The following is a 12,998-nucleotide window of genomic DNA, read 5'->3' on the forward strand; positions in this document are numbered from 1 at the left end:
CAGGGTTCCCTCAGTCCATCTGAGAATAAAGATATGAATCTTCATGTCAAAACAATTATTAAGTCACACTGCCATGCCAGTCATACCTAATATGAATTTGCTCAGTTTCTAATAAATATTAAATAGCTTCAGTATTCCAGCCCACAGCTGCATTAATATCTGAGGTATAATAAAAGGTACCAAGCTAGAGGTAAAGTATAGCAATATCATTTTGATATAATTTTAAGATGGAAAAGTACTAAGGGCCCATTAATAACAACAGTGGCACAATTCCCACTTAATTGCTCCCTTTACCTGTATAAGATATATAACTGGCTATTACTCTTATTTATTTTCTTCCATATCTTATGCCAATAGTCACAATATCAAGATGACAGTACCACTCAAACAATATGCATATTATATTTTGGTCTTTGCCAGGTTTTATTACAATAAAATTCAGTTCATGGAAACAGAAGTTTCAAGTATGCCCAACTATTACCTTGCTAAAAGTCAACAAGAAGAAATCCAATGTGCCTATCCCCAGAGATAGAGCTTGACAGTTACTCAGAGGAGGAAAGTTATTATCTGAGTTTCACAGATAAAACAGAACAAGGAGAAGAGCAACCGAACAAAAACTAGAGAAAATTTCCTTCTTCTTCCTGCCAGACTCTTACAATTATTTGTACAGAGCACTCCTTTTCACCAACAAATGAAATCAGGGGCAATTTTAGTCATAAAGTACCAGGTCTAATGTAGTCCTGACTCATGCCTGGCTCAGTACTTTCACCTTTCACTTATTTTGCCTAAGTCTTCCAAATACTATAGTCAAATCACAGTATTTTCTTCTCTTCCCTTTCTATTTTTAAATTCCCTTAAGTTTTTATACCAAGGATAGTACCAGATATTTGAAATTCTCCCTAATAATGCTACATAATGTCAAAAACAGGACAGAAAATAGCTTATGTATAAATACTCATTAATGGTAAGGGACTCATGTAAAGCTACATATTTCTGTATGTGGGATGGAGATGAATGACAATAAAAGCACATATTGGTTGGGCTTAAAATGTATACTTTATACTTCTATATAATTTTTAAAGTCTTCAACATAATATTAAATTCTGGAAGTACTGGTAAAAATGAAAAAGTATCCAACTTAGTAATCAAACTAAACAAGGTTTAACTTTTTTCCTATTAAAGTATCAAAAATATTTTAAAACCAAAGTATACCACAGTGATAGCACTGTGATACAACTTCCTGTCATAAAGTGTTGTTGACAGTACAAATTGGCTAGGCCAATTTTAAAAAGCAATTTGGCAAACCATTTTTTTTTTTTTGCAGTATGCAGGCCTCTCACTGTTGTGGCCTCTCCCGTTGCGGAGCACAGGCTCCAGACGCGTAGGCTCAGCAGCCATGGCTCACGGGCCTAGTCGCTCCGCGGCATGTGGGATCTTCCCGGACCGGGGCACGAACCCGTGTCCCCTGCATCAGCAGGCGGACTCTCACCCGCTGTGCCACCAGGGAAGCCCTAGCAAACCATTTTTTAAGAAAGATAAAAATGTTCACAATTTTTCATCCAATAATCATTCTTCAAAAAATTTATCCTAAGAAAATAATCCAAAATATGGAAAAAGGTAAACAGGCTAATGAAATTGCCTTTAATGAATACCCACCATATGTTAAAGCAGATTCTTTATATTAATGTACTTAACTCTTGACAGTGGTGGAGACAAGATGGTGGAGTATAAGGACTTGAGCTCACCTCCTCTCACAAAAACACTAAAGTCCTCTCAAGAAAACATCAAAATCGCAACTAACTGCTGAACAAAAATCAACAAAAAAGATATTCTACATCCAAGGACAAAGAAGAAGCCACAACGAGACAGTAGGAGGGGCGCATTTGCAGCACAATCAAACCCCATTCCTGCGGGTGGGTGACCCACAAACTGGAAAATTCATCACAAAGGTTCTCCCACAGGAGTGAGAGTTCTGAGCCCCATGTCAGGCTCCCCAGTCTAAGGGCCTGGTATTGGAAGGAGGAACCCCCAGAGCATTTGGCTTTGAAGGCCAGCAGGGTTTGATTGCAGGAACTCCACAGGACTGGGGGAAACAGAAACTCCACTCTCAGAGGGTGCACACAAAGTTTCATGCACACCGAGACCCAGGGACTCGGTGACTTCATAGGAGCTTGGCCAGAACTACCTGCTGGCTTTGGAAGGTATACTGGAGGGGTGGGGTGGGGTGGCGGCTGTGGCTCACTGTGGGAATAAAAACACTGGTGGCAGAGGTAGAGGTAACAGGGAGTACTCATTGGTGTGAGATCTCCTGGAGGCCGCCATTTTGATACCAAGACCTGGCACCACCCAACAGCCTGTAGGCTCCAGTGCTGGGATGCCTCAGGCCAAACAACCAACAGGGAGGGGACACAGCCCCGCCCATCAGCAGACAGCCTGCCAAAACTCTTCCTGAGCCCACAGCCACCTCTAAACACACCCTTGACATGGCCCTGCCCACCAGAGGGACAAGGCCCAGCTCCACCCACCAGTGGGCAGGCACCAGTCCTGCTGACCAGGAAGCCTGCACAACCCTCTAGACTAGCCTCACCCACCTATAATCCTGCAGCCTGCAGCCTACAATCTACAATCCTGCAGCCTGTAGAACAGAAACTGCAAACACAGAAAGTTAGACAAAGTGAGATGACAGAGAAATATGTTCAACACAAAGGAACAAGATAAAACCCTAGAAGAATAACTAAGTCAAGTGGAGATAGGCGATCTACCTGGAAAAGAATTCAGAGTAATGACAGTAAAGATGATCCAAGATCTGGGGAAAAGAATGGAGGCACAGACTGAGAAGATACTAGAAATATTCAACAAAGATATAAAGAACAAACAGAGGTGAACAATACGATAAGTAAAATGAAAAATACACTAGAAGGAATCGATAGCAGAATAAATGAGGCAGAAGAACAGATAAGCGACTGGAAAGACAGAATGGTGGAATCACTGCCATGGAACAGAATAAAGAAAAAAGAATGAAAAGAAATGAGGACAATGTAAGAGACCTCTGGGACAACATTAAATGTACCAACATTCGCATTATAGGGGCTCCAGAAAGAGAAGAGAGAGAGAAAGGACCTGACAAAATTATGGAAGAGATAATAGCTGAAAACTTCCCTGACACGGGAAAGGAAAACATCACCCAAGTACAGGAAGTGCAGAGAGTCCCATACAGGATAAACCCAAGGAGGAACATGCTGAGACACATATTAATCTACTTGACAAAAATCAAGACAAAGAGAAAATATTAAAAGCAACAATGGAAAAGCAAAAAATAACATACAAGGGAATCCACATAAAGTTACAGATGATTTTTCAGCAGAAACTCTGCAAGCCAGAAAGGAGTGGCACAATATATTTAAAGTGATGAAAGGGAAAAACCTACAAACAAGAATATTCTACCCATCAAGGCCCCCGTTCAGACTTGACAGAGAAATCAAAAGCTTTACAGACAAGCAAAAGCTAAGAGAATTCAGCACCACCAGACCAGTTTTACAACAAATGCTAAAGGAACATCTCTAGGCAGAAAAGAAAAGGCCACAATTAAAAACAAAATTACAAATGGGAAAGCTCACCGGTAAAGGCAAACATACAATAAAGGTAGGAAATCATCCACACGCAAATATGATATCGAAAACCAGCAACTGTGAGGAGAGTACAAATGCAGGATATTGGAAATGCATTGGAAATTAAGAGACCACCAACTTAAAATAATCTTGTATATATACATATAGACTGCTATATCAAAATCTCAAAGTAACCACAAGCCAAAAGGCTACAATACATACACACACAGAAAAGAAAAAGCAATCCAAACACAACACTAAAGACAGTCATCAAATCACAAAAGAGAACAAAAGAGGAAGGGAAGGTTCTTGAAAATATAAACAAAATTGATAAACCTTTATCCAGACTCATCAAGAAAAAAAGAGGACTCAAATCAATAAAATTAGAAATGAAAAAGAAGTTACAACTGACACCACAGAAATACAAAGGATCAAAAGAGACTACTACAAGCAACTATATGCCAATAAAATGGACGACTTAGAAGAAATGGATGAATTCTTTAAAAGGTACAATCTCCCAAGACTGAATCAGGAAGAAATAGAAAATATGAACAGATCAATGACAAGTAATGAAATTGAAACTATGATTAAAAGCTCCCAAAAAACAAAAGTCCAGGACCAGATAGCTTCACAGGCAAATTCTATCAAACATTTAGAGAAGAGTTAACACCTATGCTTCTGAAACTATTTCCAAACATTGCAGAGGAAGGAACATACCCAACCTCATTCTATGAGGTCACAATCACCCTGACACCAAAACCACACAAAGATACCGCAAAAAAAAGAAACTTACAGGCCAATATCACTGCTGAACATAAACACAGAAATCCTCAACAAAATACTAGCAATCAAAATTCAACAACACAGTAAAAGGATCATATACCACGTTCAAGTGGGATTTATTCCAGGAATGCAAGGATTTTTCAATATCCACAAATCAATCAGTGTGATACACTGTACCAACAAATTGAAGAATAAAAACCATATGATAATCTCAATAGATGCAGAAAAAGCTTTCAACAAAACTCAACACCCATTTATGATAAAAACTCTCAAGAAAGTAGGCATAGAGGGAACTTACCTCAACATAACAGAGGCCATATATGACAAACCCACAGCCAACATCATTCTCAATGGTGAAAGACTAAAACCATTTCCTCTAAGATCAGCAACAAGGAAAGGTTATCCACTCTCACCACTACTTTTTTTTTTTTTTGCAGTACGCGGGCCTCTCACTGTTGTGGCCTCTCCCGTTGCGGAGTACAGGCTCCAGACGCGCAGGCTCAGCGGCCATGGCTCACGGGCCCAGCCGCTCCGCGACATGTGGGATCTTCCCAGACTGGGGCACGAACCCGTATCCCCTGCATTGGCAGTCGGACTCTCAACCACTGCGCCACCAGGGAAGCCCTCACCACTATTATTTAACATAGTTTTGGAAGTTTTAGCCACAGCAATCAGAGAAGAAAAAGAAATAAAAGGAATCCAAATCAGAAAAGAAAAAGTAAAGCTGTCACTGTTTGCAGATGACATGATACTATACATAGAGAATCCTAAAGATGCTACCAGAAAACTAATAGAGCTAATCAATGAATTTGGTAAAGTAGCAGGGTACAAAATTAATGCACAGAGATCTCTTGAATTCCTATACACTAATGATGAAAAATCTGAATGAGAAATTAAGGGAACACTCCCATTTACCATTGCAACAAAAAGAATAAAATACCTAGGAATAAACCTACCTAAGGAGACAAAGACCTGTATGCAGAAAACTGTAAGACACTGGTGAAATAAATTAAAGATGATACAGAGAGATATACAATGTTCTTGGATGGGAAGAATCAACACTGTGAAAATGACTATACTACCCAAAACAATATACAGATTCAATGCAATCCCTATCAAACTACCAATGGCATTTTTCACAGAATTAGAACAAAAAATTTCAAAATTTAGGGCTTCCCTGGTGGTGCAGTGGTTGAGAGTCCACCTGCTGATGCAGGGGACACGGGTTCATGCCCCGGTCTGGGAAGATCCCACATGCCGCGGAGCGGCTGGGCCCGTGAGCCATGGCCACTAAGCCTGCGCATCCGGAGCCTGTGCTTCACAATGGGAGAGGCCACAATAGTGAGAGGCCCACGTAACGCAAAAAAAAAGAAAAATTTCAAAATTTGTATGGAAACACAAAAGACCCCAATAACCAAAGCAATCTTGAGAAAGAAAAACGGAACTGGAGGAATCAGGCTCCCTGACTTCAGACTATACTACAAAGCTACAATAATCAAGACAGTATGATAATGGCACAAAAACAGAAATACAGATCAATGGAACAGGATAGAAAGCCCAGAGATAAACCCATTTACGTATGGTCACCTTAACTTTGATAAAGGAGGCAAGAATATACAATGGAGAAAAGACAGCCACTTCAACAAGTGGTGCTGAGAAAACTGGACAGCTACATATAAAAGAGTGCAATTAGAACTCTTCCTAACAGCATACACAAAAATAAACTCAAAATGGATTAAGGACCTAAATGTAAGATAAAACTCTTAGAAGAAAAGATAGGAAGAACACACTTTGACATAAATCACAGCAAGATCGTTTTTGACACACCTCCTAGAGAAATGGAAATAAAAACAAAAATAAACCAATGGGACCTAATGAAACTTAAAAGCTTTTGCACAGCAAAGGAAAGCATAAACAAGACGAAAAGATAACCCTCAGAATGGGAGAAAATATTTGCAAACGAAGCAACTGATAAAGGATTTATCATAAATGGGTGTTGAATTTTGTCGAAAGCTTTTTCTTTACCTATTGAGATGATTATATGGTTTTTCTCCTTCAATTTGTTAATATGTTTTATCACATTGATTGATTTGTATTTACTGAAGTATCCTGGCATTCCTGGGATAAACCCCACTTGACTATGGTGTATGATCCTTTTAATGTGCTGTTAGATTCTGTTTGCTAGTATTTTGTTGAGGAATTTTGCATCTATGTTCATCAGTGATATTGGCCTGTAGTTTTCTTTCTTTGTGACATCTTTGTCTGCTTTTGTTATCAGGTTGATGGTGGCCTCTCAGAATGAGTTTGGGAGTGTTCCTCCCTCTGCTATATTTTGGAAGAGTTTGAGAAGAATAGGTGTTAGCTCTTCTCTAAATGTTTGATAGAATTCGTCTGTGAAGCCTTCTGGTCCTCGACTTTTGTTTGTTGGAAGATTTTTAATCACAGTCTCAATTTCAGTGCTTGTGATTGGTCTATTTGTATTTTCTATTCCTTCCTGGTTCAGTCTCAGAAGGCTGTGCTTTTCTAAGAATTTGTCCATTTCTTTCAGGTTGTCCATTTTATTGGCATACAGTTGCTTGTAAGTAATCTCTCATGATCCTTTTTATTTCTGCAGTGTCAGGTGTTACTTCTCCTTTTTCATTTCTAATTCTGTTGATTTGAGTCTTTTCCCTTTTTTTCTTGATGAGTCTGTCTAATGGTTTATCAATTTTGTTTATCTTCTCAAAGAACCAGTTTTTAATTTTATTAATCTTTGCTATTGTTTCCTTCATTTCTTTTTCATTTATTTCTAATCTGTTCTTTATGACTTCTTTCTTTCTGCAAACTTTGGGGGGTTTTTTCTTCTCTCTCTAATTGTTTTAGGTGTAAGGTTAGATTATTTATTTGAGATGTTTCTTGTTTCCTGAGGTAGGATTGTATTGCTATAAACTTCCCTCTTAGAACTGCTTTTGCTGCATCCCATAGGTTTTGGGTTGTCGTGTTTTCATTGTCACTTGTTTTTTTTTTGATTTCCTCTTTGATTTCTTCAGTGATCTCTTGGTTATTTAGTAGTGTATTGTTTAGCCTCCATGTGTTTGTATTTTCTACAGATTTTTTCCTAATCTAGTCTCAGAGTTGTGGTTGGAAAAGATACTTGATATGATTTCAGTTTTCTTAAATTTACCAAGGCTTGATTTGTGACCCAAGATATGATCTATCCTGTTGAATGTTTCATGAGCGCTTGAGAAGAAAGTGTATTCTGTTGTTTTTGGATGGAATGTCCTATAAATATCAATTAAGTCCATCTTGTTTAATGTATCATTTAAAGCTCGTTTCCTTATTTTCATTTTGGATGATCTGTCCATTGGTGAAAGTGGGGTGTTAAAGTCCCCTACTATGATTGTGTTACTGTCGATTTCCCCTTTTATGGCTGTTAGCATTTGTCATGTAGTGAGGTGCTCCTATGTTGGGAGCATATTTACAATTGTTATATCTTCTTGGATTGATCCCTTAATCATTATGTAGTGTCCTTCTTTGTCTCTTGTAACAGTCTTTATTTTAAAGTCTCTTTTGTCTGATATGAGAATTGCTACTCCAGTTTTCTTTTGATTTACGTTTGCATGGAATATCTTGTGCCATCCCCTCACTTTCAGTCTTTATGTGTCCCTAGGTCTGAAGTGGGTCTCTTATAGACAGCATATATACAGGTCTTGTTTTTAAGTTAAGTATTTATCTAAGAAACACATTCAGACTGAAGGTACTCTAAAATCAATGCACAGAACATCATGTAGTGAATAAGCTAGACCAAGCTCTGGGTATGCACATCTCATCTATTATTGGTACAGTTATAAAGGCAATAAGTTTCTTGAAAGTATAAAATCTTTCTTATAAAATTTAACTCTGAAAATAAAGCCAACAGCTAATGCTGATGCTAGGAATTATGGAGTCTAAATAAGAAATTCTTAGCTAGAATATAGAAATTTTGAGTTAAAGAGCAGAAGAACAAGCTCATGCATAACTCAGATCAGATAAGAACAGATTCACCACATTTACTTCTAAGAGAAATGAATAGTTGTTTATAAAACTATTTCCATGAGAGCCCCAGCTAGTATTTTTAGAATATACTTTGTAAAGGAAATTATATAAAATAGTGATACTAATAATTTTTTAAATTCTGAGACTATCTTAGATATACATTTGAATACCCAGAACGAATGTCTCAGGTCACATCCTCTCATGAATGTCAAGAAATGCACATATTTTCATGCTCAAAGATGGCTGTTCAAAATACACTCAAGTATCATTGCTCCATCCAGGTTGGAGCCTCAGCAGCTTAAAAAAGTAGTTTTCTCTTTTACCATACATAATTCCATTTCTTGTATAATGAAAACCATAACTCCAACCCAGACAAGTAGTTTTCATTCATTCATTGAACCACACCTACTGAGCCTTCCCTAGAGGTCAGACAATGGCAGTAGGTTCCAGAAAGAGCAGACAGGAAAGAACACATGCAGACTGCCACTGATAAAATGAATGTAGATTATGGAGAGTGAGTACACTTATGATTTTCTATTTCTTCTGAATATATTCCTTCTTGAATCAGCTTCAGGTTTTTGGTTCAGTTTATCAAGAAATCATTTTTCTTAACTGTAACAGGATAATATTATCATATGACTAAGTCAATGTGTTTGACTTCAACCTAGTTTCACTGTCGCAATTGATACTTGACTAGACATAGCCACAGGTTATCATCAAGAAAGTGTAAAAGCAGAGCTTCCTGAGAAACATTTTTGGACAGTACCTTAAGATTAAAACATCAGAAGATATACTTTGTTTTAAGCTGTGGTTAGAGTTGTGACAAATCTAAAACCTATTTCCTCTTCAACATGAACAAACTTAATTCACTAGACCTTACTCTTTATAAACTAAAATTTAATTGTAAACATGATGACAATATATGAATACTTGTCTTCTCTTGATGAAAAGCGATTCTTTTATCTGCCTCTTAATGCACAAAGTCTACCTTTCCTCAATTGCAGTAGTACTGTTCTTTCTTCATGTAGGTGTACAATATCTAGGATGAGGTAAAAATAAAGATTACAAGCAATCTGACATACTACAACAGCCCATGAAGGTAGACTGCTCTCATTCTCCTTATATACTCCCCTTACTCTAGTCCTTCCTCCCCTAATCTTGAGAAAGGGAAGCTCCAGTCCTCACAGAGCAGTGTTGACACAAGTACTTACAACAATGCACTAATGCAGGGAGAACTTCCTACTTCTTAGCACAGCAGAGAAAAAAGTGATCCATTAGAAAAGGAAATTATAACAACTGAAAACAGAAACTTTGGCATCAGAGAGAAGTGGGTTCAAGTCCTAGGTCTAGCACTATAACCTTGGTCAAATTTTTAATCTACTTGAGGTTTAATTTTCTCAACAGTAAGACAACAATAAATACTAACCTTTTTTTTTTTCTATTATGAGTAAAAGAACACTAGATTTGGAGTCATAAGGCATGGGTTCAAGTTCCAGTTATATCCTCTAATAATATAACACCAAGGAAGTAATATAACCTCTGTGAGCCTCAGTTTCTTCATTTATAAAAGATGGACGAAAATATCTGCTTTATACTTCTCATACTTACAAGGAACTAGGAAAGAAAATGGTTTCTATAAAAATCCTTTATAACCTGTAAAGAGTTTTATAAATATAAGACAGTTTTACTGATAAAATAATCTTAGAAAGCAAAATCTGAAGGGACCAAAAAAAAAAAAAATGCAAATAATGGCATGCCCATAAATTTCTAGAGGAATAAAAAAGAATGGGAGTGTTCATTAATTTTCAACCTGTTGGTTACAATTTTCTGCAGTGACCTAAAAACACAGCATTATATCATGACGAAGGTGATAATAACCCTTACAAATAAAGCAAAAAGAAAGCCAGAAGCAACAATTACTTGCCATATATAACTCCTTATTGATGCCAAGATATTTTCCATTTCCACATCCAATATCAGCAACTAATGAACCACTTGGCAAAGCTTTCAAAAACTCCACGATGTGTGGCCAAGGGGTATGTCTCGTGCTGCTAAAGTGTCTAGCAATTTCTTCATAAACTTGATGGACATATTCTTGCTCCAGTTGTGAGGCTTCTTTATCACTCTCTGGAAATGATGTGGAAGTCTCCTTCATCTGGCTGTCACAGACCAAAGGGTAACCTAATGAATAAAAGAAAGCAATATAAACCATTTACTTGTTTGTTTTTTTAATTTATTTTTTGGCCGCACCACGTGGCATGTGGGAGCTTAGTTCCCCGACTTGGGATTGAACCCACGCCCCCTGCATTGGAAGCACAGAGTCTTAACCACTGGACCACCAGGGAAGTCGCTAAACCATTATTTTTATCCAAATGATTCATAAGGTATGATTGTTTTCTCAAAAAGAAAAAGCAAATCAATCCACATTTGATGACTAGGGTTAAATAGGCTCTGATTTATCAGTTAAAAAAAGTAGTTCTTACCTAGCAAGCCCAATTGTGTATGTGAGGGGTCTAATATAAGGAGGGGTAAATCCGTTTGAAACAAAATATGACTGTAATTCTGCATGCCTTATAATGCAGATGCCTATTTCATCTTGGGATTAAGGGTCCTCTTATTCAGGAAAGCATCTTGATGGGCCTGGTGTAACCAGAAGAAATTTAGCAATTAACAGGATTTAGGGTTTTTGTCTTGGTAGGAGTTCTGGGGACCCTAGGACTCTCAGAAGAACCAGACCTAGAAACAAAGTGTGATTTGGTAATAATCACAAGATTTAATGAATACTATTTGAAGCGGTTTACATATATTGTCTCAATCCTCACAGTAACACTATGAATAGGTATTATTACATTCATTTTACAGATGACAAAACTGACTCACGGAATATTAAATAATGATCCCAAAGTGACAAAGATGTTAAGTCACAGAGTCAAGATTTGAACCCAGGCAGTGGAGACTCCAGAATCCACATTCTCAATGACTACACTGTGTTGCCTCCTTCAATAGAATGAGCAAATCCTAATGAGAACACCAGCAAGTAGAGGAGATGACAGGAAATTTAGGATACAATGTCTCAAATTAATTTTGAAGTGTTCCCTGTTCTCTGCAATAACGTCTAATATTCATTTCGAGTCCTTGTCTCTTCTTGACTACGCTATAATTTCCCTTTGTCTTCAGCCAGTCTGTGGCACACAACATCTTTTTATGGGTAGTATACTAGAGAATAAAGAAAGAAGTAGTGTTCCCAGAGAAACCACAGACAAGACTTAGCAATAATTAGAAAGCATGTGGCAGCAAAGAATTGATGGCTTCAGGAATTTTCCCTAAATATAACTAGAAGATTCCAAACTTTGAATGGGAGTGGAACTATCTAGTCCCTACTAATGTGTAAAGTGAAGTTCTAAACACTATATGTAGACATTTAAGAAAAGGGTAGCCCCAGAAAGCTTGAGAGCTCTAAAACATACATGTGGAAACAGATGGGTTACATTATGTTGGTTACATCAGAATTACAATTACACTACAATATACATTACAATTATCTTAAGCTGGTCTTGCTAAAAATTTTATTCTCTTGGAAATTATGAACATCTCAGTTATGTGAAAGGAGGATCACTTAAATCCACAAATTTTGACCAAAAGTATCCAAAAGATGGCCTTGAACTTTTAAAAAATCTGTAAACTGAATATATAATCAGAGCTTCTTATAGCAACCCTTAAATTAATGCCCATAACAAAAAAACATTTGCATAAGAAAACCAACTTGTCTCTTCTACTAAATTTCAAGTTCCTTGAGAACAAGAGCCATGCTTTATTTTTCTATACCTTGTAAAGCTACTGGCAGTGTTAGATGTTCATCAAATACTAAATAAATATTTTTTAATTGATAAAAAAATTTTGTTTTTAAGTCCTCAGTGACATTTTTAGCAAAAGAAACAAAAACCTGTTAAAACCTATTTTAAGCTTCACTAACATGAAGTTATCAAATATGAAGAGTCCAAGTTTCCTAACAGAATAATATCTTATACATATAATAAAGATTTTTAATTTAAAATGTTTTTAAGATGACTAAATCCAAAAGCTCCTGCTAAGATACCACCCATAACTGAAACCACCAGGATGTAAAAAGCTCATAACATCACTGTTATTGTAAAATATTATTTATAAAACACAAGGGGTTTTTATTTGAGTCCAAGAAATACAGGTCATGATGCACTTATACAGACAATTCAGAACAGCATCCTCGACAAGTTTTTGAGCACTCCTTTCCAAACTGACTAAAACAAACACTGTTTATCCCCCTAAAGTTATCCACTTACTATAGAACAGTTTGTCATCTCCAACGTCCCTGTTAAGTTAATGAGAAGTAATTGAGAAATGTGACAAGCTGTTTCCAAAAAAACTTATTCTTGTACAAGTGATATTTTATTTTATTTATTTATTTTTTTCCCCACCGTGCAGGGATCTTTTTTTTTTTTTTTTTTTTTGCGGTACGCGGGCCTCTCACTGTTGTGGAACACAGGCTCCGGACGCACGGGTTCAGTGGCCATGGCTCATGGGCCCAGCCGCTCTGCAGCATGTGGGATCTTCCCG

At 37.1% G+C, this 12,998-nt stretch overlaps 1 protein-coding gene across 4 annotated transcripts in view; it reads right to left on the minus strand.

Annotated features, from left to right (window-relative positions):
* Positions 1 to 12,998, minus strand: part of ALKBH8 (alkB homolog 8, tRNA methyltransferase) — an 82,263-nt gene that overhangs the window by 14,522 nt on the left and 54,743 nt on the right. For all 4 annotated transcript variants that reach the window (XM_089915488.1, XM_089915487.1, XM_089915486.1 and 1 more), the window contains one exon: positions 10,330 to 10,586. In XM_089915488.1, the coding sequence (XP_089771614.1) occupies positions 10,330 to 10,586 (257 nt within the window). The remainder of the gene's footprint in view (positions 1 to 10,329; positions 10,587 to 12,998) is intronic.

The sequence above is a fragment of the Delphinapterus leucas genome, chromosome 7, assembly GCF_059928025.1.
Source record: "Delphinapterus leucas isolate spDelLeu-1000000601 "Yukka" chromosome 7, BTC_Dleu_Yukka2, whole genome shotgun sequence".
Taxonomy (NCBI): Eukaryota; Metazoa; Chordata; class Mammalia; order Artiodactyla; family Monodontidae; genus Delphinapterus; species Delphinapterus leucas.